The sequence below is a fragment of the Sprattus sprattus genome (assembly GCF_963457725.1).
Source record: "Sprattus sprattus genome assembly, chromosome: 17".
NCBI lineage: Eukaryota > Metazoa > Chordata > Actinopteri > Clupeiformes > Clupeidae > Sprattus > Sprattus sprattus.
In genome coordinates, this window is record NC_137915.1 from 21,447,306 (window position 1) to 21,474,540 (window position 27,235).

At 38.6% G+C, this 27,235-nt stretch overlaps 3 protein-coding genes across 3 annotated transcripts; all 3 read right to left on the minus strand.

Moving 5' to 3' along the window:
• Positions 1–1,045: 1,045 nt before the first annotated feature.
• On the minus strand, positions 1,046–14,112 carry gkup (glucuronokinase with putative uridyl pyrophosphorylase). Its single transcript, XM_080855395.1, has 23 exons — positions 13,961–14,112; positions 12,991–13,097; positions 8,476–8,520; positions 8,211–8,364; positions 7,964–8,035; positions 7,795–7,883; positions 7,541–7,697; positions 7,252–7,329; positions 7,066–7,157; positions 6,750–6,855; positions 6,557–6,636; positions 6,168–6,236; positions 5,832–5,892; positions 5,686–5,702; positions 4,123–4,180; positions 3,774–3,866; positions 3,418–3,478; positions 3,203–3,316; positions 2,946–3,003; positions 2,538–2,606; positions 2,318–2,381; positions 1,877–1,948; positions 1,046–1,780 (listed from the first exon to the last, which is right to left on the minus strand). Exons 1-23 carry the CDS (start codon positions 14,015–14,017, stop codon positions 1,667–1,669), a joined length of 1,887 nt encoding a protein of 628 aa, XP_080711521.1. The 5' UTR covers positions 14,018–14,112; the 3' UTR covers positions 1,046–1,666.
• Positions 14,113–15,274: 1,162 nt separating this feature from the next.
• On the minus strand, positions 15,275–20,852 carry sdhdb (succinate dehydrogenase complex, subunit D, integral membrane protein b). Its single transcript, XM_080855398.1, has 4 exons — positions 20,752–20,852; positions 18,652–18,756; positions 17,855–18,005; positions 15,275–16,595 (listed from the first exon to the last, which is right to left on the minus strand). The coding sequence occupies exons 1-4, from the start codon at positions 20,798–20,800 to the stop codon at positions 16,430–16,432; spliced, it is 471 nt and encodes a 156-aa protein (XP_080711524.1). The 5' UTR covers positions 20,801–20,852; the 3' UTR covers positions 15,275–16,429.
• Positions 20,853–23,237: 2,385 nt separating this feature from the next.
• il4i1 (interleukin 4 induced 1) lies at positions 23,238–26,311 on the minus strand (the record flags this gene model as incomplete). Its single annotated transcript, XM_080855495.1, has 7 exons — positions 23,238–24,000; positions 24,087–24,223; positions 24,549–24,617; positions 24,730–24,931; positions 25,213–25,325; positions 25,435–25,649; positions 26,218–26,311. The coding sequence occupies 7 exons, from the start codon at positions 26,309–26,311 to the stop codon at positions 23,238–23,240; spliced, it is 1,593 nt and encodes a 530-aa protein (XP_080711621.1).
• Between the last annotated feature and the right edge of the window lie 924 nt (positions 26,312–27,235).

Sequence of the window (27,235 nt, forward strand, 5' to 3'; positions counted from 1 at the left end):
GTGTGTAGCATGATTGGAACAGTCACTTTCATTACGTACATCGAAGCTCCAATATCCCTTGCGCATTACAGTATGTTGCTGATAGATATGGAATAGGCCTATCTGCACTACACATGAAGTTTATGTGATGAGTTATAATAAGTACTGGATAAGAGCATCCACATAAGCAGGCAGCAATGTTTTTTTATCCACAATTCTGTCACTTTGCTGTCCAAGTTATATATCCCAAATGAAGCAAAAAACAGTGCCTCAAACCAGCAGGTTCTCTAACAGACATCAGATGTCTTCTAGTCTAAGGCAATTCTGGACTAAAACCTCTGAGCTGGGCTGCACATATTAAATAACAACAGTTTCATTTGATGACTTACTTTGAAGAACAGTGTGTGAAAGCATAGCTACCTCCTCCATCCTCTGTTAGATAGTGTGTCTTTCCCACTAGCCATCCAGGATATGCACTTTATAGTTCTGTGTTCCGGGCTGGAAAAATGGAAGAAAAGCTTTCACAACATGAAATTGCCAGCTATACTGTGAAAAGACACCAGTTTTGGCAAGCGTCTATCAGTACCAACTGGGCTGTTGGTGGTATTTGAAATGTTTTTGCCTTTTAAGTAGTTAGCTTGCTAGTTTTGGAAAATAACTACTTATTGCTGCTTTAAACCTGAAGAGCGCCTTGCAATGAGCTACCATACAGCCTATATAAAAATTATGTAATAATTGTAATTACTATAATGATAGCTTATAGAACATCCCTCATACATTTTGCCTTACTGTTTCGAAGACTGGACACACTGTTTATGTAGAAAACTTATCCTTAACTTACATGTCTAGGCCGGTTAGGGAAAGAATATTATTGTTGATAACAATTATATTTGAAGTCAAATTTACAGATTAAATGTTTAAGAAACACATTTATTATCCAAATCAGTATAATACAAAATTTGTTTGAGAAATGCAGAATCTTTACATCCCCTTTTTTTTAAACAAATATTGCATTATTACAATAAACAAATGTTTAATGATTGTTGCATTTAACACTGACAATTCACACAGGTCACTTTAACTAACAGTCAAGGTCACTGAAATTTATTTCACATTGTTTTCAAGATATGATCTTTTAAACACAGTTTGTATGTGTTTTTATCGATATTTAGGATGGTTTGTAATATGTTTTGTAGCACCTTGCTGGAAAGGAAATCTCTCTGTGGCAAACTCTGTCTATGGTGTCATGAGCATATGTGTGGTCCACCTGCTTTTGATGCAGTCCATCCAGTAAAATGATGGTGTATATACATACAGATGTTAACATACACAATACTGGCAAAATATGTTTAATGCATACGTTGTTTGTTTCCCTTACCCCCTTCATGATCACATTCTTTTGGCTTAATACATATCTACATATGTAAAAAGGAAAACATATGCTATTTATCTACATGTACAATTCCATGTATGCATATTGGCCATACATAGGAAACAAATGTAGAACAATTGATCTAGTCTTGCAAGGAAAGACATGACTGGCACTTTGTGCATCTGAGGACTTGGTATTGGACTGTGGCCCAATCTGCCACAAGCAAGGCTTGCTTTTCTTACTAAACCAGACAGCATCTTGACAACAACACATTTATCTGACATAGGTGCATGTGTTCAGATCATATATTTTGTGTTAATTATTTATAGATTTATGGTCTTGATTCCGACTTGAAGGAAAAGAGGGATCATAAGGTATTAAAACACAGAATACGCAGCCAGCTTCCTGAAAGGCCTTCTTCATCTCAACCTGAAACAGAAACACACCATGTTAAGCACCAAAAAGCAAAATTGGAGTGAACAAAGTAGGACCTTCTAGAATGAAGAATTTTCTAGAATTTCTTACCATTTGATCAGGATCCAAACACAAGCCAACCACAGCTCCCCCACTGCCAGGCAGCTTAACAGAAGAGCCAAACTGTGTAGAAGATAAGGATGGAGAAGATGGATAATTATAATCAGAATGAAGGAATAGGAGAAAAATACACATGTGCTCATGAATAGGGGAAGATCCCTACGTTGGCCCTAGAAGACGAGATGTCTTATAGATTGTTGCACTACGCTTTTACAATCTGAGGACTTTTGGTCATACTGTATGTTGATAACTCCATTTCAATATCGGTATATCACACATCTAGGTCGATGTCACTCTATCTAGCAACCTGGAGGAGTGTCTTATGGGAGTGTCTCATGATCCACTATTTCCATTTACAATATATGTAAGAAGTTGACGATGATCGTATAGGTAGTTTATACAATTTTTTTGTTTTACTGTATGTTAATATACCTGTCTTGCTATTTGAATCATTTTAAGATTCCCAGGTCCCAAACAATCATCAGTGTATATGGACCTGTTGAAAAAGACAAATTGAACTGTATAAACTCATTCAGGTGAAGTTATGGAAGTACTTAGGAATTCGCTTTCACTCAATATGAAGAAAACAAACCTAGTTAAATCCTATGGTATAGGAAGTTACCTCTGCTGTGCACACACCTACAACACCTACCTTCGTAACTCAAGATTCTTGTCCATCAACTGAGCAAGCATCACCCAGTCCTTGCTTTGTATGGCAGACCTGGAAGAGCAATTAGTGATTTGAAGTGCTTTCATTCAGTTATTGCTGATGAATGATATGGTAATGTCATACAGTATATAGTATATGGCTTTGAGATTGTATCAAGACTTTGGGCTGGGGTATGGGTTGCTGAGGGAGATGTTGCTTTTTTTTCTAAAACAAGTGAGCTGCCAGCCAATGCCTAGTCATGCCTTACAAAAACAGACAACAGCAGAGTTTGCACTTATAAATCCTAGCTAGCTTGCTTACTGATGGATATTGGAGAAACATCTGATGACATCAGAAACAACACAGAAATACAGAGTGAATAGTCTGGGTAGTTGAAAAGTCAATACAAACCTTGCTTGGTCAGTGAGCTCAGCAAAAGACTTCATGGCTTCAACAACTTCAGGCTCTCCTATTCAATGAATATTTAAGAATAAAACTGAATAACATGGGCCTAGGTTATATTTGACAGTCACACAGCTAAGAGCCGTCTGTTCAGATATACTGGTCAAATAATTCTTGAACACCTACATGCAACTCTTGCAACAGTGCTCTGAAACATTAAAATCTAAACCTCTGGTTTGAAATACCTAACTCTGCCTGAAACTTACCATTAAGCCATCGCTGTCTAACATTGCTGTGTATTCGTCCTGAATCGCTGGGATCTCCCAAATAGGCCAACCATAAAGGTGGAAGACTATCCATGTCCATACAGATGTACTGCCCTAGACATCAGAAGCACAGAGTAAGACTCACACCATAGAGACTCATTTTGTCATTTAGATGCAGTGTGGGTGTTAGTTAAACAGGATTCAAAAAGTCTTACCATATCCCTTTGCTTCCATCAACTGTTGACTGAAATCCATGTATACCAGTCCCTCATAGACCTGTGACAAAAACAGGTAAGGTCAGTAAACTTGAAGACAGAGCAATTCAATTATTTATAATGGTACTCCGGTACAACAAGGGGTTCTAATACAGTTTCAGCCGTGTTATGTAATATGCGATAATTCTTAAATGAAACTATATGTGTAACACTATCTGTGCTCCTGCAGTGTCCAAATCAAGTATAGAACATGTCAAGAACCTTAGCTATATTCTCTCTCAATCTGCAGGAAATAGTTTATTAATGAAATGTTAGTTTCTGTTACATTGATGTAAAACATAAACTACAGATGTCACCTGAACCACCCTGTCTTGAAGTCCAGCTGTGATAAAGAGTTCATCGCTCTCAACATTTAAGATGAAGTTGGCCCTCACTGGTTTGGGAAGGTCCTAACAGAAGGAAGAAGAGAACCAGCTTATTAAGTCATTCATTTACATGGCAGCATTGTTATTATGTGAATTCACTTAGCACAGACATTATCAAAATGCCTTAGAGTGTAGTCCTTGTAATGAATGTGAATATAAAAGCACAGTGGCTCAAATGAGACGCTTTGACGAAGAAAACTGAAGTTTAAAGTGCCACCCTGTGGCTGCAAGTATAATGCAACAGCAGCAAACCAAACCACCCACCACCATGCTTACTAACATTGTCTGTGATGTTGTAGAATTTCATCAGGCATTTCAGGGTCGCAGATACAATGGCACTGAAATGAAACAAGGTTGTTGAAAAACAAGAGGAAAACAGAGAGGTGACATCTTATGCGTTTTTATTTCTATTTGAAATACAGCATTTATCCCGTTGCAATTGCCAATTCCACAAACAGGCATGTATATCAAGTTATAATTGTATATGTATGTCTATTAACACATGAGCCAAATCTCTCATAAGCATTTATAAATGGAGTCGTCACTGATAATATATATGGGCTATTCTACCGAATTCGTGTAATATGCAGTCCCTCAACAATACAAACTATTTACAAAACAATTAGGTATTTAGGCATAGATATTTACTAAGAAAATGGTATGGTCTATATAAACCCAATGCATTAAATGAGATAGTGATAAGCTAAATATATACAAAACCATCATTTATAGGGTACTTTCTATTGGGAAGCAGCTGTCCCCAACCCTGACATCTAAATTTCAATGCCTGTAAATAACACTTTTCAATTTTTTTTGATTTTTTTCAATGATTTAATTTCAAAGCTCTTTATGATTGGGTTAAAACAGAACTTGGAATATTTAGATTTATTGTGGGTTTAATTTTTAAATAAATAAACTGTACTCAAAAAAATCACGTCCCCAGTTTTTTTTAAGTATTTATATATATATATTTTAATAATTTCTGTAATTTGGTCTTTGTGCTTGAATTGTCATATTTGTCATGCTCTTATTGTGTCTTTGTGTGTTGATGTCAATTTTATATATCTAAACAAACTGCTGCTGGAGAGCGCCAAACTGTTTTTCGTTGTGTACTACAATGACAATTAAACTCCTTGAATCCTTGAATTTCATGTCACTACCGAAACACGAGTTTTAGTCCATTGGCTTAGCCTGTGTTTTAGCCACGACCCTGCATTTTTGACCATGCAGTGACACTGCATCCCTGTCCCTCATGGTTGAATGGTAAGTAGCTAAATCCCATAGTTTTTATATAAATGTGTTCCAAAGTTTAAAAATCGACGTGTAACCTTAAGAATTGTCACTACCGAAACCCATGTTTTCTTTAATTAAGTAAACCTTTTGGGGTTTCATGCAAAATCTTATGTTTGTATGTGTGTACACCTCTTCAAAGATTTGTTTGCAAGCCGTGTGCTTGCTAGAATTCTTTATTTATGCTTAAAGTTTGACCTGATGATTTCGGTAGTGACAAAATGAAATGGTAAGTAGTTCAATCCCATCATTTTTAAATAAATGTGTTGTGTGGACTAAAGGGCGGCCACAATATACAATATACATGTATTACAAGTTTTGGGAATAAAACATAAAAAAATTCAAAATATTTCCGACCTGACTTTGCACCAATTCGGTAGAATGGCCCATATATGATAATGACTGAAGCCTTAAGGTAGTTTTTAAGGATGAGCATCCCCTTTAAAAAGATACCTCAGCATAGCTGGTAAGGTCTTTGAGATACTGCATATTACACCTAAAGAGGTCTCCAGAAGCTTGACAAAAAGACATTTGAGCAATTCAGACCACTTACCTACTTCCAGCCAACCCCTACATGACAGAACACAGAACAGATGACAACTGTTAAAATTGTATAATATTCTTGAATATTCCGCTAAAGGTGAGCATAATTTCCATACTGCCTCTGCAGTGTCCTAACATCACAGAATAAACCCTTACCACCTGCCGTGGAATGTTTGTGTCATACTTGAGAGTGAAGTTCTGCTTTCGCAAAGCAATTCTGTAAAAGGAGAGTGATTAAATTCTATGTCAAAGTGTGCCCTGCATTGACAAGAATGTTAAATGACCTACAGCTTTTAAAAATGTAATTCAGTTTCAATTGTATTGATCTATATTTCGCCATTAACAATAGACATGGTCTCAGGGTGCTTCATATATCCCAAGGCTTGAACCAGGGTGGAGTCCTTCTGGCAGACCAAGGAGGTGTGCTGGTACAATAGACATACACGGAATTGCTTCCGGTGAATAAAGTGTCAAAATCATGACATTTCTTACCCTTGTTTGGAGCAGAATTGATAGAATTTCTTACAGGTAGCCTGTAACAGTCTTAGACCTCCTAAGTACCTAGAGAGCAATCAGTAGGGAAATATGTTAAGCACCACCCTGTGCTTGATGCAAACCACTGCATTTTACTGCATGCAAACAAGGATGCTCTGCATCAGCCTCAGTGCAGTACAACTACCCTTATGGCAGTAAAGGCAGGATGACATTTTGCCTTGACAATTTGGCAAAAATCATTAAAATATTTAATGAAAAATGTATTTATGTGTTATTTGCAGTCAGACATATCAGCATCTATCAACAGCGACAAAATGACTGACAGAACACAGACAATGACATCTACATACACTGCAGAGCTGTAGGCAAATGTGGAGTGTGCTTACCCTTCTTTCCTACTGATGTGGTAGAGGTCCTGCAAGCTCCCAAACTCTGTGGGGTCATTGAGGGGATGAGGGAGAAGGACCTATAGTTCATGTAGAAAACACCAGTATATTGCAGGCAATAGGCATTATCGTAAAGGGAAGATGGTATAAGTGATATCAATCAGAAACTGAGGATATTAGACATTTTCATTACCAGAGTCTGGCTTTCCAGGAGCGTGACCTCAGCCCAGAAGTTAGAGATGGACATGGCAATGGTTTTGCCATTAAAGCCATCTGAAGGGTTCCCCATCAGTCCAACTCTGTGATTAGGCAATACGTCCCATCAGTATGGCTATAGAGTAAATCATTTGCATTTTAAATCTACTGTTATAATCTACCCCTTGTGCTGACGTAAAAACTACAAGTATCTTCAGTTACTTATCTTAGCAGCATACTGATTTTTTTATTTTACCTCTGTAGTTATCCCAACACTTATTTCAAAAAGTAAAAGTAAGAGTGGTAATGATTACCTGGCATAAGAACGGCATGTAATGGGTTTGACAAGAGACTCACGTTGCTTGGCAGAATAGTGGGCCAACCATTTGGCATATTCTGACAGCCCCTGTGACACATTGAAATATGAGTACCATGATTTGTGATAAGTGTAATGATGTAGTAATGTAGTTATCTGATATGTGACCCTCTGATCTACGCACCACTTGGCCAATGAGCTGAAACCCTGTGGGCAGCTTCATTCCAAACACAGGCATCTTCTGTGTGTTGATGAACCACTCCTTTGATGAAAAGCACATTAGATACAGTAATTTAGCATTACACTGGTTTGGTAATTTAACTGTGGTTACCAAAAAACAACTAGTCGCAAAAGTTATAAAATGCAGGTCTATCTGCTGAATAAAGCAACAACATTTACAAGACAGTGAGCGTTTTTTGGAAATCAGAATCTAACTAAAATACACAGGGCTGTAATGGCTCATTTATACCGACCCAAAACTTTCCCATGGTGCGGTTGCTGATGTCCAGGTTACAGGAGAGGAACTCTGAGAGGTAAGGGAGTGTGTCCTTTTGCAGGCAGTAGAACACTACACTGGCCAACCGAGATGACGTCAGGCCCTCTGCTGGCTTCTCCAGGAAACAAGTGATCCTGACGGGTAGAGAAAGAGCAACATGGTGAACTCTGTCATTCATGTTTTCACACGCAACTACACGCAATTGTTTACAGATATTTTGTCCCTACCTACCTGTGTGTGTCTGAGCAGACCTCCACAATTCCCCGAGAGTCACTCTTCTCACTTTCCTCCATTTCATAGTATATGACAAGGTCTCCCGGCTACCAAGAAGGGTACAGCCATGTTATAAAACCCTCTTTGATTATCCATGTTGGTTCAGTAGAAAAAGATGCCTCCTCACCTTTGATCTATAGAAACGAACCACTTGTGCTATTTCAAAGTTCTGGTCATCACAAAGCATGTCTCCTGCAATCTTTTAAGAAAAAAATGAATACATGAATGAATAAATGAATACATGCATTTACATCAGCATTTACAATCATTTACAAAGTGCCAAAATCCAGCGCAACCTAAAATGTTTAATAAGCAGTATGCTTTGCATCTTTAACCTTTTCATTGTTTACAGTACTATTTTAACAGCAACTTACCACCATTATGTCATCTTTCAGTCCACGGCTTCGAATGGCTAACTCAAGGTCTGCCACAGCACCGAGACGGTCTTCTAATGTGGTGCTTCCGTCATTTACCAAGTTCTCAACTGGAAAATCATTAGCTGTTGCCCAGCGCTCATAATGTTTATACCTAAATCATGAAAATGCGTTTTTTACTATGAGTGTAGAGTTACTTCCTGTCTCCAAAAAAAAAAATATCAGAACAATACATATATATATATAAAAAAATATCAAAACTCACTTGTCTGCATTTGTGACCAGATAGACTTCAGTGAACAGCTGTCTCCTGTAGAGAAACGATAATATTAAAACTGTCCCTGTAGTTAGTTAACTGTAAGTTGCTCTGGATAAGAGTGTCCGCTAAATGACAAAAAATGTAATGTAACTAGACGTAACGCAAAGCGTTACAAAATATGACCGCCGAACTGTTCAGTAGGTTTTGGCACAGAATGAGTCATGGTTGTCAGTGTGTTTGTGTGTTTTTATGTGTTTTGTGTGTGTAAATTGGTTTGTGTTTCATTTTTATGTATTTAAGGAATTATTTGTGCATGCGTACTAGGGATGCAAATGATTAATCGACTTTAGATTAATTGTCGATTAAGAGGTTGCTCGATCAAAATGTATTAATCACGATTAATCGCTAGAGGGTGCTAGCGCGAGAGACCGGTTGAAAACAAATGTTCTCTGTGTAATGCGGTATTGAAATACAATAGTTCCACTAGCTCACTCATTTACCATTTGAACACCGTGCATGCTTCTGTCCTGCATGGCACCACCAGTTCACCTGGTCAACCTAAAAATCACAGCTACACTGTATTATACCTTCTCTCGCTTACTGCCGCGAGTTATGGCTTATAGTCTTAAAACTCAGGTTAGCTAATAGCTCGTTAGCGGGCTAGCTCACTGAGACTTCATAGAGTTAGCTACCTAGCTCGTTAGCGGGCTAGCTCACCTTGCTATGAATGTGAATATCTCTGTCTACTCCCGCGCTAACGTGTGCCCGCGAGTTTGGCTCATGAGAGTAAGTAAGTAAGTAAGAGTTGAGTTGGCTATTTAGCTTGATAGCGGACTAGCTCACTCAGGCTTAATGATTAGATACCTAGCTCGTTAGCGGGCTAGCTTACCTTTGCCTGATGGCTTGTCATTAAGAATGTTACTCTATCCCTCACTACCGTGAGCGCGAGTTAAACTTCAGAGAGTTGTGTTGGCTATTTAGCTTGTAATAGCCTAGATGCAGTTTCTTCATAATCTATAGGCTCAAAAATATTCTGTTTGGCTCTATTTAATTTCTTCTATTCTTTTTTGTTTTATGTCTGTTTCAAATGCAAGAACTGAGCCAGTCCATAATTTATTTCTTTTTTTCTAAATTAATGAATGGATTTTGTTATACCATAAAAAAACTTTTCTGCTTTCTTTTCCTAATGCATAATTACTTGAGGAATGTATAATAGAATATAATAGAATGATCATAATGTAATGTAATATAATAATAATAGGGCCTATTTTTAAAGGCCCTATTGAAGCACTGAAACTCAGGTGAAAAACGCCGCTTATCAATTAATCGAAAGTCGATCGATAAGATTATCAACTAATGATTAATGAATTAATCGATAATTTGCATCCCTAATGCGTACATATGTCTACTGTGTGTGTATGTGTGCATACGAATGCCTACTGTGTATGTGTGTGTATCTGTTGCAGTTTTGACCATGCATTATGGTGCAGTTTTGACCATGTCAGCCAGAGATACCTGCAATTACATCACCTCATGTTTGCTTTTTCATTTTTAAGTAGGTGTGGCTATACATAATATGAGTGGTTATGGGATGGGTTGACATGGCCCCTTTAGACAAACATACAAAAAACATGTGGCCCTCATAAGCCCTACAGTTCTGGGGATATTCGTAGAAAACTGTGTCAGCCCACCTACAGGCCAGTTGGTGTACAGTCACATAAAAAAAAAATGATTGTATGGCCCCCCATGGACAAAATTGCACGACACTTGGCATGCATTCAGAGGTTCTCATAATGATCCACCACTTTCAATTTCGTGCACTTTCGACAATATATGCATAAGTTATAAGTGACTGGAGTTGTGAAGAGTGCATAGTTTGAGGGTCTGCCACGCCCACACCCTTCAAACTTTGTAAAAGACTCTCATAACTTTTAATTCCCCATTGCTGAAGAGTTACCTGACCACGTTTGAAGGCATTACCATTAAATATGTAGGAGTTCAATCACATGCGAGGTGTGGAAACAAAGTGAAGTTTCCAACCACCAACAGGTGGCGCTATAGGTGATATCAGTCAGGCATATGTACGCGTTCGGACCGGATCCAGCGTCCACCCTAAGACATTGTCTCTGGATCAAACAATGTACGCAACAGTTATAAGAGACTTTGTGTTTTGTGGCAAGCACTAACAAGTTGGCAAAGTTTGAGGGTCTGCCACGCCCACACCTTCCGACTAATGAGAAAATCCAATATAACTTTTAGTCGCCCATGGCTGAAGAGTAGCCGGACCACATTTCAAGGCGTTACCAATAAAGCTGTCGGAGGAGTTCGCGAGGTGTGCAAACGCCGTCAAAACGCATCTTCCACTCAAAATGGCCGACTTCCTGTGGACCTGCCACCATGGCGTCGAGAGACTTTTTGGTGTGTCCAAGCATGATGAAGACGTGTACCGAATTCCGTCAACCTACGCCAAAATAACCCCAATGCGCAGGGTTTTTTGCAATGTTCTAGGGGGCGCTACAGAGCCATTTTGCTCCATCCATGGACAAAAAATCTACCGAAGATGGACGGTTACAGGCTTGATGTCCCTGGCAAATTTGGTAATTTTTCGAGCACTTTGACATATATTTGATTAAAACACCTAATTTTTGCTTTTTAATTTTAAACTAGGTGGCGCTATACATGTAATGACTGGTTATGGTATGGGTTGACATGGCCCCTTGACACAAACATACAAGAACAATTTGCCCCCTCAAGGCCCTACGGTTCTCGGGATATTCGAAGAAAACTGTGTCGTGCCACCTACAGGCCAGTTGGTGTATAATCATATAAATCAATTTATTGCATGCCCCCCCGTGAACGGAATTCCACGAAACTTAACGTGCAGTCAGAAGGTGTCATAATGATCCCACACCTCCGATTTCGTGCAGTTCTGACCTTGTCAACTTACAATTAAAATGTTTTACAACACTCCATTTTTGCTTTTTCATTTGTAACTAGGTGGCACTATACATGAAATAAATGGTAGTGGAATGGTTGACGTGGCCTCTTAAGACCAACATACAAAAAAAATGTGGTCCTCCTAAGCCCTACGGTTTTCGACTTATTCACAGAAAACTGAATCGCCCCACCCTAAAAGGGGTCCAGTCCGACGGGGATGCAACGGATCAAAACGAAAATCAGTGGTTTCACGCTAATCTAGTAAGGCTACATGCCCACCAAATTTCGTGCACCCCGGTGTCGCGCGGCGGTCATAATAATAAAGGCACATGACAAAAAAAGACCTATCAGCTGCATTACGTAGACATTAGAACGGTCCTCTTCCTTCAACGTTTGATCATATTCAGCACACGTTCACAAATGACCAGAATGCCCTATAGAAGACAACTTTTCAAATTCTGGGCCTTCAAATTCCTTCAAATTCTATAGCCTTTGACATGAGAACCTAATTCATCTTAGTTTTGCCACACAAAAACTAACCTTTTGTGTCTTATCTCTCAACTAACACAAATCTGCACAGTCATATCCTTTTATTCTAACCTCATGAAAACACTTTGGAGGACTTTGCAAAGCATGGCATGGCACCTAGGTGCTATGAACAGGGGTTATTATTAAACGTGCTCTGTGTTTTCTGTATTTGAAAACCTGTACTGTAAAAGATTAGCACCGGAAAGTTAAGAGTTTGATGACTCCACCTCCTGTTTGCCACTCAATTCTCATTCTCTCTCTTCTTCTCTCATCTCTCGTCTCTCATCTCTCATCTCTCGTCTCTCGTCTCTCGTCTCTCATCTCTCATCTCTCATCTCTCATCTCTCTCTCTCTCTCTCTCTCTCTCTCTCTCTCTCTCTCTCTCTCTCTCTCTCTCTCTCTCTCTCTCTCTCTCTCTCTCTCGCGTGCGTGCGTGCGTGCGTGCGTGCGTGCGTGTGCACGCCTTGCACCTTCACATGCAAACTTCACCATACTTATTGTTGTGATGATGTTTACTTGATAAAGTTTTAAAGAAATATTTTTCACAATTTCAAATGAATGTCTTTACCTATGTGTGGCCTCTGTATAAACATTCCAATACCTTTCCTCCAGGCGGTCATAATACTATCAGCTTTAGATGGGTCAAAGGGTGATGTAGGGCAACCAATGAAGGGCAAAGTCTGCCTCAGAGAGGCAAGACTTGCTGGCAAAACGAATTGTAGAAAATGATTCACAAGATCACAGTCTACTACCAGTCTCCCTCAAGTCTATAGCCTTGTCCTTCATTACAAAACAACATGGACAGGAACACAATGACGGGCTTACATCATGTTTGTGTACTGATCTACTAAACACACTATCTGGGGTTTACTAATGGCACTTATGAGAGACTTATTATGTCTCTGTATGAAACAAATACAGGACTATCACTGTAAGAATTGTCATATGTCCTGTGTGTCATGTTGTTTCCACCCCCTGTGCTCCAAAATGTGCAACAAAAGTCAGCACAACAAGAATTGTAACCATATTTACTTAGAAAATTCCAATATAACTCACGTGTTTACAGTTTCCCACCAAAAGTCCAGGATTTTCTTTCCTCCTACTCCAGGGAGCAAAGCCTTGGGAACTCCAGTTAGGTGACCATACAAACCTGTATCATCATTCTGACAAAACAGTGACACTCTATGACTGGAACATATACAACAATCATCAATCAATCAGTGTTTTAATCTGCATTTAATTGATTTAAAAGGGTTGGTGGTCAGGAATAAATGTCACAATTATATCAGCAAAGACTGAATGTGAAGCTAGCCTGCCCTGCTCTTGTGTGGGTACCACGGTGAAGGCCAGCACTGTGTTTCACTGTTGCCCAGGCTAATTTCTCACAACCTCAGTTCCATCACACAGGATAAGGCTATCTTAATCCCACTTCAACAACTATTGCAATTTCCCCTCGTGACCGACCGAGCTCTGGAATTAAGCCTAAACTTCCTGGATCTGGTCATTTGTAATTATGCAATTCACAGTCATTGCAAGACTAGCTGGCGTGCTTGTGTGTGGGTAAGTGCATGCATGCACACACACACACACACACACACACACACACACACACACACACACACACACACACACACACACACACACACACACACACACACACACACACACACACACACACACACACACACACACACACACACACACACACACACACACACACACACACACACACACACACACACACACACACACACACACACACACACACACACACACACACACAAGCACATTACAGGAATCAACTCAATTGAGAAGCCTTCACGACGTGGTAAAACATTTCCTGTACTAACGTTAGTTGCTAACTTTAGCAATATTAGATTTAATAGAAATATCTTGACATGTTGACTGAAACTTTTAATTTTTTTTAACTATATACAGTATTCACTTGTCCCCCACAATGTGTTTCTGTAGTTAACTGAGTTTAAAGCATTTCCTTAAAGTAGTTAGCATACTGACTTAAACATACCTTCAACTGTGCCTGCAAAACGGTGTCATGCCCAGCAACTATTAAAACGCAGATCATCTTGGCGTATTAGTAGAACTCTCAATAAGCACTTGATTAGGTTACATTGTAGCAGCATCCAACATAACCTCTAACCACGTCACCATCTATCGTTTGTTCCACTTCGGGGTAATTTCATATTTAAATGTGCCATAATAAAAGTCCTTCCGGCTCTGTATCAAAACAAAAGACCATTGTTGTGTAGCCTTGATAAAGGTGAGTGGGAAAACTGCAATACAATCTGTAGTTCCATAGTCACTCTCAATGGGGATGGAGGAATAAAGAATATTGTCATAACCTATTGTGTCACTAACCTCTGTGGGGAAACTGAAGGCGTGTTGTAGTCTTAAAATCTCCTATAAACACAAGCCTCTGGTTTCAACAGTGTACCACTTCCATTACTGAATGCTAACTACCTTATTGCCAGTAAGTCTGTAAGGCCCAGGGATACAATCATAGTTGTACTTGCAAAATGCAGGTAAGGCCTTACTTATCAGAAAGGGGTTAAAGAAGTGAAAAGGTTAGAGACTGCCAAGATAAGCATTCAAACTTAAGCTGCTACAAGCAAGACAGCATTACAAGGCAGAGGATACGATGCAGTCACTGAGTATCCCATGGGAGTTACCTAACAGGAAATTGAGCATAGACAAGGATGGAGAAAGTTGTTACATTAGTCAAAGTGTCTAAATGTTACATAACTCTGCATGGAAAGGTGTGAGCATGATGGACTTGACATGCAAGAAGCACATAAAATGCCTTTGGATGCCAAAGTAACAGTATATTTAAAGGATACATACAACTCATGTTATATGACACAAGCACACACAAATCAGACCAAACCAGGATACAAAGTTATTTCACACATTTAGTTTTCTTCCCTTTTTGAATTCAATTGTATTGTGTCAGGTGGTAGTACCATGGTAGTGGCGTCATCTGGGTTGGGACCCTCTTTGATCTTAGTTTTGGGAACTTTAGAAATCAGCACATTAAAATAAAGGGAAGAAAATGTGCTGGTTGTGTACAATGTTAAAAGTCTGATTCCTGGGGTTAGACACACAATAAATACGTGATCTCTGTAAGGTCAGAAACTTGCCCGATGCCGATTCCAGTTTTATAAATGTTATTATTCTTTGAATACGTTTTCCCAGATCAACTGCATTTATTGTCATGTAAGTTGGTACACAGACATCGTATTACAATACCTAAAACAATGAAGCATTGCTCGATAGGCTTCTTATAGGCATTGAGATTTAGCAATACATATGGACCATTGGAGAATTTGGCATGAAAGTCATGGCTATTTATTGAGAAGGCAAACAATATGTAAGACCAATACAATTATTAAGCTGCTCAGTGTGCCTTAACTTTATCAGAAAGCTAGTTTGTGCGTACAGTTACGGTGTATGTGATTACTGAATTCAACTGCTTGGGTACAATCAACACAAATGGACTCAAATCTCCTTGAATTTAACAGTTACATATGGGTTAGCAATATGAAGACCTAGTACCCATTACAAATATTACAACATATTTTGAACTGATTTCTGCAAACACTGCCACTAACTCACAAACCTGAGTTGTAGGTGTGGGGGCTTTTTCTCTTATGACATCCTATTATCATACAAACAGTTTAGTTGTTCATATTCAGAGACCAGCAGACAAAAAAAAAGGACATTTGTTAGGACAATATTCAAATGCATACAGGAGGGCCAAACTTTACTAAATTATTCCCTTATTAACAATTAAACCATGACACGAGTTGTAGTCTTGTGGTGACAATATTGCTATACCTGCCAACAGAATGCTGACATTAGTATCTGTCTTGTTTTGAGACTGGATAAGAACATAGATAATAATCTTTACTATAATAAATAACTCAAACATACAAGACCTAGACTGACAGAATATATACGTATCAGAAAGTGATCATGGACCAGTGGTGGTACAATTTCCATTAGGTCCACATGCTGTTTGTCTGGTAAACATTTCTTAAAAGAAATACAGTGGGGAAATATATATGTTTTAGATTCTTGTGGACATCAAGCTGAATTGTACATCTTACTTATTTAAAGGATTCATAAAAATATAATTCTTCCTTTCCTTGGCAAATAAAGCAATACACAGAAAATGCACCTTGGATTGGGTGAAAAAAAAAAAAATCAAACCTCTTTTGCCGCATTAGCAATAAAAGATTGGACCGAATTTTCAAACAGAACACTTCAGTTGAACCTGTGGAACTTGAGTGGGGTGAAGCCAAAAGCAGGTATCCCCATGACGTACAATTAAAAATACTTGCGAATCAATAAAATCACTGTCAAAAATTATATATATTTATAGAATTTACATATCCCATAAAAGCACACATTCAGATGGAACATCAAGATGACAAAAGTCCACGTGCCCAAAGGTTCCCTTAAGCAGTCTCAAGTCCATTTATTTATTCCATAAGAGGGCCACAGCTTTGCAGATGCCCACATCGTTGTAGTTGAAGTAGCAGAGACCAGCGAATGTGACTGTGGACAGTATAAATAAACTTGTGTTTGCCACCTTGATCTTGGCGTCTCCGTGAACGTAGTCCGTTAATACTTGGCCAAGCCCCCTGGGGAGAGAACAAAAGGTCATTAAGCTATGTATCTGAACCATCCCTCACAGGAGTGGCCATGTAAATGTATTTGCACTGCAGGTAATTCACAATCACAACTTTAGCAAACTATTTAATTTTAAAACCTAAAGTCAGCAAACATTAAACAGCATATGGATTCGATGTGGCTGTTTCTTAAGAACAGGCTGATGGCCCAGAAGAGCTTTGATAAGTCTTTATTAACGCAGGCTCTGCTAAGAGGGCATTAGCTGGCCCCATGACAGGGATTTGGGGACCAGAACAGTCACTACTGCTTAGTGTGGAAATTTCAATTAAGCAGGTTCCTATGGGTTTAATGACAGACTATATAGAGCTTAGCGATGTGTTAATGTAACAGGACACATAATGTGAATTCCATTAACGGAAAGAATAATAAAAACATTTTTTTTTATTCTCAGCTGAACAATTTACAAGTTCACTTTGTGACTACATTTTCAGTATATCTCATTAGCTACGTGGCAGGATTCATGAGAAATTGCTCGAACAGTTGCTCATATTTTATCAGCACATTTTAATTAGATATTACAAAACTAGAAAATGCATTTCCTGAAGGAAATACCAGTGCATGAAATGCAAAAGTTAGGAAAGGAAGAAGAAAAGAAAGAAGAGTGAAAGAAGGAAAGAAGAAAGGAAAGAAGAGTGGAAGAAGGAAAGAAGAGTGAAGAAAGGAGAGAAGAGAGGAAGAAGGAAAGAAGAGTGAAAGAAGGAAAGAAGAAAAGAAAGAAGAGTGAGGAAAGGAAAGAAGAGTGGAAGAAGAAAAGAAAGAAGAGTGAAAGAAGGAAATCATAGTTGAAGAAGGAAAGAAGAAAGGAAAGAAGAGTGAAAGAAGGAAAGAAGAAAGGAGAGCGAAGAAAGGAAAGAAAAGTGAAAGAAGGAAAGAAGAGTGGAAGAAGGAAAGAAGAGTGAACAAGAGTGAAAGAGAAAAAGAGAGTGAAAATATTGAAAAAAGGAGATAAAAATGGAGTGTCATAATGGCCCAATGTAAGTCAATGGGAAAATTTTGATTCGTTTTTATTTAATATCTTAAAAAGTATAAAGTTTAGAAAAGTGAAAAATACATAGCATAAGTGTCCTTTACAAGACCTACACGACAAAGTTTGAATGAAGTTTCTACGTTAAACGGTTCGGGTTGAATTAATCGCAGAAAAAGGTAAGAAGAAGAAGAAAATGCCTAGGAATAACAGGGTAAACAGGTCTCTTGTAAATTCAAGTTTTACCAGTGTCCATGGAGAGCTAGTGTTGCAGCCAAAGGGTAGTCGACCAGGGGGCCAGGGCAGAAGTAGGCGAGTGGGCCCAGACCCAGAAGTATGATACTCACAAGCCGTTCTCCTGTCCAGTGCAGAGAGGCAGCTTTGGACCCAGAGCCAGCTGGATTGGTTAACACAAAAGTAAAAAAAAAAAAAAAAAAACTACAGTTACATTCTGCCACAGTCTATCAGTTATTTTCTGCACATGTAAGTGTTTGTCGGCACATTGTTTATTGGTCACAAAATACTTTTGAGGTTATGATGAGAAGAACCATGCTGTGTTTAGAGGCAATGCCAAAGGAACACTCTCTCATACACACATACATTCAAACTGCATCTGATGGGATGTGTAGGTTTCCAACAATACTAAAGCTATGTTGTATGTATAGTACACAAAAGATCCCACTACAGTTCCTTAAAAAGGGCACAGTCCGCGATTCTAATCCCCTGCATGTATTGTCAAATTCGAATTATTCCTCAAGCTGTCCATTCTCTGTGTGTGTACACCCAGGCAGAGCCTAGATAGAAGACTTGCTTGATAATTGCATTTCAAGGGCAGGTATGGCATTAATCATGACTTATCTTTACTGTGTAAAAACAATTTGACCAAGCACCAAGGACTACCCTTAAATAAAATCATAACATTATCAAAACTGTAGTGAGACAAACCCTCTAGATATTTTTTTTTATTCTTAAAAAAATCCCCTTAACTGAAAGCCCCCTACCCACACAGGAAAAAACAACTGTAGGACTTGCTTTATACTAACAGTAACTTGGAGTTGATGTATGTATCTTGGCTGTCAAAAGATAAGGTCGCTCTGCGTCCCTCTGTTGTCCGACCAGGAGTCTTGCGTGAAGAACACTACGAAGAGCTGTAGAAAAAAAAATGTAAACGACATTTCCAGGGGCGTATGGTTTGGCCATAAAGGACTATTTGCTGACCAAAGATATGACTCAAGTATTTATGTTATTATCAAGATGAAGATAGAATTCAAAGGTGTTCCGCTATCTATCGAACCTGTGCACCTAAATAAAAAAGAAATAACTAGAAAATGCATTTCCTGAAGGAAATACCAGTGCATGAAATGCAAAAGTTAGGAAAGGAAGAAGAAAAGAAAGAAGAGTGAAAGAAGGAAAGAAGTAAGGAAAGAAGAGTGGAAGAAGGAAAGAAGAGTGAAGAAAGGAGAGAAGAGAGGAAGAAGGAAAGAAGAGTGAAAGAAGGAAAGAAGAAAAGAAAGAAGAGTGAGGAAAGGAAAGAAGAGTGGAAGAAGAAAAGAAAGAAGAGTGAAAGAAGGAAATCGTAGTTGAAGAAGGAAAGAAGAAAGGAAAGAAGAGTGAAAGAAGGAAAGAAGAAAGGAGTGAAGAAAGGAAAGAAAAATGAAAGAAGAGTGGAAGAAGGAAAGAAGAGTGAACAAGAGTGAAAGAGAAAAAGAGAGTGAAAATATTGAAAAAAGGAGATAAAAATGGAGTGAAGAAGAGAGATTGAGTGTGAGAGAAAGTAGACTGAGAGGGATAGAGAGAAAGATGGAGAGATGGAGAGAGAAAAAAGTAGAGAATGGAAGGTGTCTTAATGTTCCTAGTTACAGTTAAATTGAGAGGGACAGAGAAAAGGTTCCTTGGATTTGGCGCAGGTGTCAGTGGAGCACAGGTGCAAGCCAGTTTAAAGACCATATTATGATGTCATAATGGCCCAATGTAAGTCAATGGGAACATTTAGATTCGTTTTTATTTAATATCTTAAAAAGTATAAAGTTTAGAAAAGTGAAAAATACATAGCATAAGTGTCCTTTACAAGACCTACGCGACAAAGTTTGAATGAAGTTTCTACGTTAAACGGTTCGGGCTGAATTAATCGCAGAAAAAGGGAAGAAGAAGAAGAAGAAGAAGAAGAAGAAGAAGAAGAAGAAGAAGAAGAAGCCTAGGAATAACAATACAGGGCATTTCATGCACTGTAATAATACGGCTGATGTTACGTAGCTAATAAAAAGAGATTTCAAAAGACTGATCTGATATGAACTGGCAAACAGTATGCCATTCGCCAATAGTTTAGTATACAGCTCCAACCAGTGACTAGTGGCTATCTGGCTATATTAGCAGGTTAAGTTAACTGTGATGCGGAAAGTGAAGGCTGGCTGATTCGCTGCACACCTCCGGTTAAGTCGGACTTGTTTCGGGCACAAAAATATCTTCAGAAATAGGTGTCAGGTTGTAGGTCAGTTGACATTACACGGATGTCCACCGAGCCAGTCATTCACTTCTTCAGATGAACTATTAGGGGGGTCTGGTCACGCTAACACATGATACTTCAAGGTTAATGTTAGCTAGCATCACTATCGCTAGCTAGACAAGCAGCTACCATACAAGTAGTACCAACGCAGCTAGTCCGACAGGTTTAAACAGACAGGTTTTGGAACGGGTTCGGCTTTAATGGCGACGTTATCTTTACTTGACGCCGTGTTATTCACCTAACAGCTTTCGAAAATGGTGAAATCAAGTGATGACAACGTTGCTAGCAGAGCTGTAGTTATAGCCAGCAGGCTAACGCTAGATAGACAAATATCACGCCTCTCCCACCTCTTCATTAACCCGGGGATGTTTGGGAGCAAACCAAGCAGAGAGAAACATAGCTTATGGCTAAATAATGTGGTTAGGTGGCAGCTTAAAACACCTTGATATCCTATCGCTAGCTAGCTAACGTCAACTTCGGGTATGAACAGGACTTCAGTTACTAACGTTAGCTAGTGCTATACGCTTGAAACACAAAGCATGTGCAGCATACGAATAACACTTTCTGTGTAACATAGAAACAACAATATAAATACTTATTTGACATCCCATAAGGCATTTAAAAGATAATCGATACTTACGATTGACACCTCTATGGCAGACAGATCCAAATCTGACTAGGGCCGCCATGATGATACCCACTAACCAAGGTCAGCAGGCTCACCCGGAAGTAATATTTCCACACCCACCACGAAGATAGTATAATTTGTAAGAGACACTACACTACACAGACCGTTTTGTTGTACTCAGGTCTTCGTGGTTCGTGGCCTACTGTAGAGGTTACTGTCATGCCCCCAAAGTTCATGCACATATGTTAACTGTAAATTCATAGCCATTATGTATTTGTCATCAGCACATTCTCCAGATAACCCCAAGCAGCAAGGCATATGCGTTCTTCCTTTCTTGAGCTGCCTTACACAAATGTATATGATTTTAATATGGCTTTGATATCACCTATTACTGAAACCACAAATTGAAGATATTAATATTGTTTTTAGGAAAGCCAAAGCCAGAGAAACCTACACACACTCTCAGTAAATAGCTTAAGACATAAAAGAAGTGTGTAGTGTTGCTCCTTAGTGTTTTAAGATCTGTTAAAGGAAAGGGCATTTGAGGAGAGTGACTGTTTAGAACTAGCAAGAGAAAGTTCAATGCTAGGGTTACCTTGCAATAGACAGATATAGGCAACTTGGCAACTAGAGCAGCCTATATAAGCAAAAAAGAAAAGTAGCATATTGTTGCAAGGTTATCTGGTTATTTTAATGAGTTTAATGAACTGTCAAGTCAAAGTCAAATGTATTTATAAAGCACATTTAAAAACAACTCACTTTGACCAAAGTGCTGATGTACTGTAGGACCATGTAGGCTATAGCTACAGAGAATAGTGGGGTAAGATGAGCTGTTTTTTTTTTTTTTTACTTTAGTCGATCTATAGCTAAGGGAATATGAGACAGAAATAAAATTAACAACACAAGTTCAGGATATGTGCCATCAGCTGAAACATAAGCAGTGTGCCTATCTCAAATTGGCAACCAAATATGGGGTCTTAACCCTATCTTGAGCCCCATCTTGGTCTTCTGGCTCAATTTGCCCCATGTTAAGGGCAAGTTCAGCCATCTTGGAAAAGACTATTGTATTAACCAGATTCTATATACAACAAGAATGGGAGCATTCAGAGAATGCAAACCTCCGCCTTGTGACCTTGACCTTTGACCTTGACATCTGAAAATCTAATAAATTATTGCCATTATATTACCCAATCTCCCCACAAAGTTTGAGGGAAATCGGTCCATGCGTTTCTGCGTAATCCTGCTAACAAACAAACAAACATACAGGGGCGAAAACATAACCTCCTTGGCGGAGGTAATAATTATTATTGTGAATTATAATTCTAAATATAATTTTAAATAATCAAATTCCCCATTCTGCTAATTTGATAAGTGGCATGAAAGTCTTAAATTGAAAGAAACGTATTCTTTTGATAAACATTCATAGTTTTTCATTTTCAGTGTTGACTCTCAACTGTATGTTTGGCATCATTGTAAACTTTCTAGGCTATAAACACAATATAAACACCAACATGTCACATCATGTTTTGAATATCTGTATAATCTCAAACGTATGTCAATAACATTAACGTGCCACGTATGGAAATACTGTGGCAAAACAGGAGTGATGCGTGTATATGTCATCACAAAGGAGGTGAACAAAAACTAGGGCTACAAGCACATGACTCTGGAGCCCCTCTCTGCTTTTCATTTGCGATTGCGTTGCATGACTGCTGTTATGCTATCTAAAATATGAAATATAATGTCAGTTATTCATTGTTAGGATGCAACTTTAAATAAACACCAAATATTTGACTTAACTTAATGTAAACTGGTGGTTCATCTTAGCCCCAAAGCTCTGGCTCATTTTGCCCCACAGCCACCCACAGTGTTTAGACTAGCAACGAGAGCTGCATTTTTGACTAATTCACTCAAAGGTTTTTACACACTGCCAGTTCATCAACATATCTGATATAACTGTTTTTAACAGTGATACATTTCTTTTGATGTGAGTCTGATTATACCTGAATTGCCCAAAAAAATGTGAAATAAATGCTTACCACTTCATCCACATTGTTCAGCAAGAAGAAAATGGAGAATGCAAACTAAATTTAGAGTCACATGACAAAAATGTGTATGGTTGCCCAGATACAGGTGTTGGGTCAACTTACTCACTTACTTATCTTACTTCCACCTTTCTCTACTGTAGCATAATATAAAGCTTCAATTAGGTAATCACTTTGCAGTTTGAGACTTTGAAGTTTCAGAAAGACTTAAGCAGTTTATTTCAGCTGCTTGTTTGATATTTAGTTTCACACATTTTTCATTCATCTGAATACATTATATATATATATACAGTATATATATAGTCATAGTTCCAAACAAACCAGATTGTCCCAATAAAACAGACATTTTGAACAGATGCAGTGTATAGTTAGTGACAAAGCGTTGGCATGGCATTAATGGTGGGGTTTTCTTAAAAGAGCTGAGTCAAACATTAAATACTCTTTGTCGTTATCTTAAACTGCCGGTTTGTTAATGTTTCTGGCAGCTCTGATGGCAGATTTCATTGCAGTTTCAATCCAGGCATGTGGAGTGGCTGTATGCTCCCCTGCAAAATGAATCCTTTTCTCGCTGTTGAACAAAACTGAGGCATAGTCCGTCTGCTGGTAAGGAGTGTAAATCGCAAAGGCTCCCAGGCTGAAGGGGTCCAGACCCCACTTTTTGACCACGCCTCCTGTGCACAGACTGCGTACACCCTCACCATGGATCTTCACCAAGTCATTCAGCACTGTTTCCATAAGGTCGTCATCCCTTACTGCCTGGAACAGTGCGGAATCGTCGGAGCACGTGTAGGACGCCAAGATGGCCCCTCCCTTCCCAGAGAACCCATGGCTGGGGTAGTAGATGAAGCGAGAGGGCAGATCAGTGATGGACTTCCCACCTCTAATGCCATCCTTTTCCCAGAACCTCTCGCTAAAACTGAGCACTACTTTTGTGGAGCTGGTGTAGTGTACAGAGCGTAGGGCCTCCATCTTGAGGTTCGACAAGGCAGGCTGAAATTCGACAAACAATGTGGCTTTTGCTGATGCAGTCAGCAAAACATAGTCAACTGTGATATTTGTAAGAGAGGAGGGGTTGCGCCAATCTTGGTATGTTACAGTCACATTGTTGTCAGACTGGGTTACACGTTTGACCTTTGAATTGAAAAGGATTGTGCTATTGAGCATATCAGTCATTGCTTTTGTGAGGAGATCAGAGCCACCGGTGATTTCGTAATACCTGAAAACAGACAAATAAGTTAAGGTATTGCCACATAATCATGTTATTCACAGAAGTCATTCATCCTTATTAAAATTGAAACTTACACAATATTGTCATTTATATCCGACTGAATGTACAGCATCTCTGTAAGTGCTGTATAGAAAATACTGTTCTCATTCAGGATGTCTCCTATCATTCTTAGGGCTCCTCGGCTCAGGTTAGCCTCTTTCACCAAATATTCCTGAAAATGGAAACGGACCGTTAAAGGATCATTAACTACATCTGTTTATGCAGAAATATTATGCATATTGTATAAGAAGGACCAGATATCATAAGAGACAGGCCACCGAATGAATTGCATTCAGTGGCAGAAGTCCTGCATTACAGGTACAGAGATGTTAGATTTGTTTCCATACTTTTTAACATCTAACCCTAATCAGACAACACAAACGTAGGGAATAGAATAAAATAATTAAATCATTAAATGAATGCAATGTTAGAAGTTATGTGAAGTTATTCTGTGAAGTAATATATCTGTTCTCAGTGGGTAAATAGATAGAGTTTACCTTTACTGAGTAGGAATCATATTTTTCCATCACAGAATTGCAGCCAATGGTGTTTAAGTCGTCTCTTATCTGTGTTCAGAATTGGAATATTCATTAATTCTCTGCTCAAAGGTATGGCATCCTTCAGGTCACTTTATGTTGCGGGATGGCAGTATTTACATAGGAGGATAGTACCATTTACCTTCCATAGTGCCATATCAAAAAGTTGACCGGCTGACTTTCCCTTTTCAGTGTCATTGAGAGGGTATCTTAGAACATCTGGGTTTTCCTTCACAGTGGAAGTTCTTTGGAGTAGCCCATTGACATAGTAAAACGTGTTTTCATCATCCTGAATAAAGGTATTAAGCTGCAATCCTAATTTAGCAACCAGAGATAACAGAATCCTGAAATAAAAACAAACATGCCTTCAGTGCATTCAATGCTTTGTTTGAAAAGGGCCTTATCAACGATTTAAGACTACTTTTACTTTTTAAATACATCAACATTATGGATATACTCTTAAGATTGTGTTTTATAATAACATAATATAAGTACGTTGGATAATTACTTAAGAAGTAAATAAGTGTATGTATAACTAAGCTAGTTGTATTGAATTTGTTTTGTGGGGGGAGACACCCACAACCCCCTGCTCATGTTATGTGGAATGACATGACTGTCTGCTCACTTGTGGAAGCTGGGGATCCTCATGGCTCCTAACTCAGCATACCAGCCCTCCCTCTCATTCCGATGGGTCTCCACTCTGCCACCTAAGCGATGATTTGCTTCAATGATGGTCACCTGATTATACACAAGACAAGTCAGTGGACATCTTCATCAAAGATAATGCTGACAACACAGAGGGAACTATATAAACAGCAGCGTGTTGTACATGGGCTAACGAACAAACCTTGTGTCCAGCATCTTCTAAGAGCTTAGCTGCAGTAAGTCCCGCAATCCCCCCACCGACAATAGCCACATGGTAAGGAGTTTTGGTTAAAGGGAGACCTTGGTTTATAATTTCAAGAAGTTCATTGTAGTCAGGATCCTGCAGGCAGGACAGGAGCGGGTCTTCGATGTAACCCTTCACGCTGAAGATGATGATGAGTACAACTGCAACTGGCGCTATAGGAAGAAACAATTTGAACACAGCTCTTTGATGGCTCTCTTTCATTTATAGTACAACTGCCATGGGTCTCCCTGTGTGGTGTTAGAGAGGGAGGAGCTACTGAGGAAAGTGAGACATAATAACTTTCTTGTTCCAAACATAATGGTTGACATCAAATAGTAAGCACCTCCTTCTACAACCATCCTATGCTTGGTGGCTCAATCCTTATCTCATTCCTAAATATATTTATCATGTCATAATCCTTGATCATTAGAGTGCAGTGTTTTATTTAGTTTTATGAAATTAATGAATAGCTTTTTTTTCTCATTTCACTGGTTTGTGCTTTATTATACAACATATATTGCTGTAAAGACTTTAGCAAATAAGAATGCACAAGGACTTTTACTAATAAACTGTGAAAGCTGACATTTTTAATCAGGTCAAGTAATATACAGTATACTGTGAATGTTCTCTTTATTGCAGTCATTATGGTGTGTTATCTCTAAAACAGCTGATGATGATTCCTCAGGTTGCAGCTCTGTTTTAAAGAATATATATAAGATCTCAGTATTGCGCCTTCCTTACCGTAACGACAAAACATCCAGCTCTGTGACATCTTGCTCCGTGTCCGCTTCCTCTTAGGTGTGCGACTCCGAGGGTGTGTGAAAGCCTGGAGCATTGGTGAAGAGAAAAGCCTAAAATCAAATTAACTATCAAAATGACAGTCTGTATGTCTCACTATAGCGTCATCCTATGAATCTTCAAGTCGCCCAGCTTTCATTTATTTTCCCACAAGTGTGCATTATTCTGTGAGATGAAAGAAAGGGTATCTCACCTGCATCAAAGGCAACTCTTCCAGGCACTTTTGTCAACCATGTAAAAACATCTGAAACCACTGAGAGAGGCGATTAGCTTTATATAGGGAGTGCAGCTCAAAAAGGCTTCACGGATGAAGCAGGACCTGTGAAATTGCACACAGAGTAATGACACAGCCATGTGTGTGTGGGCTCTTCTGTCCAGTGATAAATCTGTTCCCACGCCGGCTCCAGGTTCAACCACTCTGAACAAATTAGATTAGAGCATTTCTCTCTGTTCATTAACATACCTCATTTTCTTATCAATCAATCACCTGAAATGCTTTGTTAATCAAATGATCATTTCAGGGTTCACAACAATAGATCAGCAGGGATATCATTGGAATTATCAACTGAGGAATTTTGTGGTTGGTTAAGGAGACTCAAAGGACAATAATAAGCAAAATAAACATTGGTTTGGCTAATAATGTGATTCCATTTCTAGACACTTGGTAGATAAGGCAGTTTAACGTACGGAAGAACACAGAGGATAAGAGATACACTATTGGATTATAAATATTATGGTTATGGTTAAGGTGTTTAGCAGACGCTTTGTCCAAAGTGACATACAAACTATTATAAAATAAACCTTACACACATTAAAGTAACAGTTCAAAATACAAATTTAAATGTAAATCTAATCATTATGAATAATAATGATAAAAAAAAATACTTATTTCAAAGCTATTATTATATTCAACTATATTAATATAAAGTATGCCTTTAATATAACAAATTTAAATTTAAAA

Bases quoted from the DNA above. Each gene is read 5' to 3' on its own strand.
- gkup (XM_080855395.1), bottom strand. From the start codon at position 14,017: ATGATCTGCGTTTTAATAGTTGCTGGGCATGACACCGTTTTGCAGGCA. The intron at 5,893-6,167 runs GTAAGAAATGTC...CTCCTTTTACAG, and splicing joins CAATTCTGCTCCAAACAAGG to AATTGCTTTGCGAAAGCAGA. The intron at 3,479-3,773 runs GTGACATCTGTA...TTTTTGTCACAG, and splicing joins TTCAAGACAGGGTGGTTCAG to GTCTATGAGGGACTGGTATA.
- sdhdb (XM_080855398.1), bottom strand. From the start codon at position 20,800: ATGGCGGCCCTAGTCAGATTTGGATCTGTCTGCCATAGAGGTGTCAAT. The intron at 18,757-20,751 runs GTAAGTATCGAT...TTTTTTCTACAG, and splicing joins CTGCCATAGAGGTGTCAATC to CTCTTCGTAGTGTTCTTCAC. The intron at 18,006-18,651 runs GTTAGTATAAAG...TAACCAATCCAG, and splicing joins TACATCAACTCCAAGTTACT to CTGGCTCTGGGTCCAAAGCT.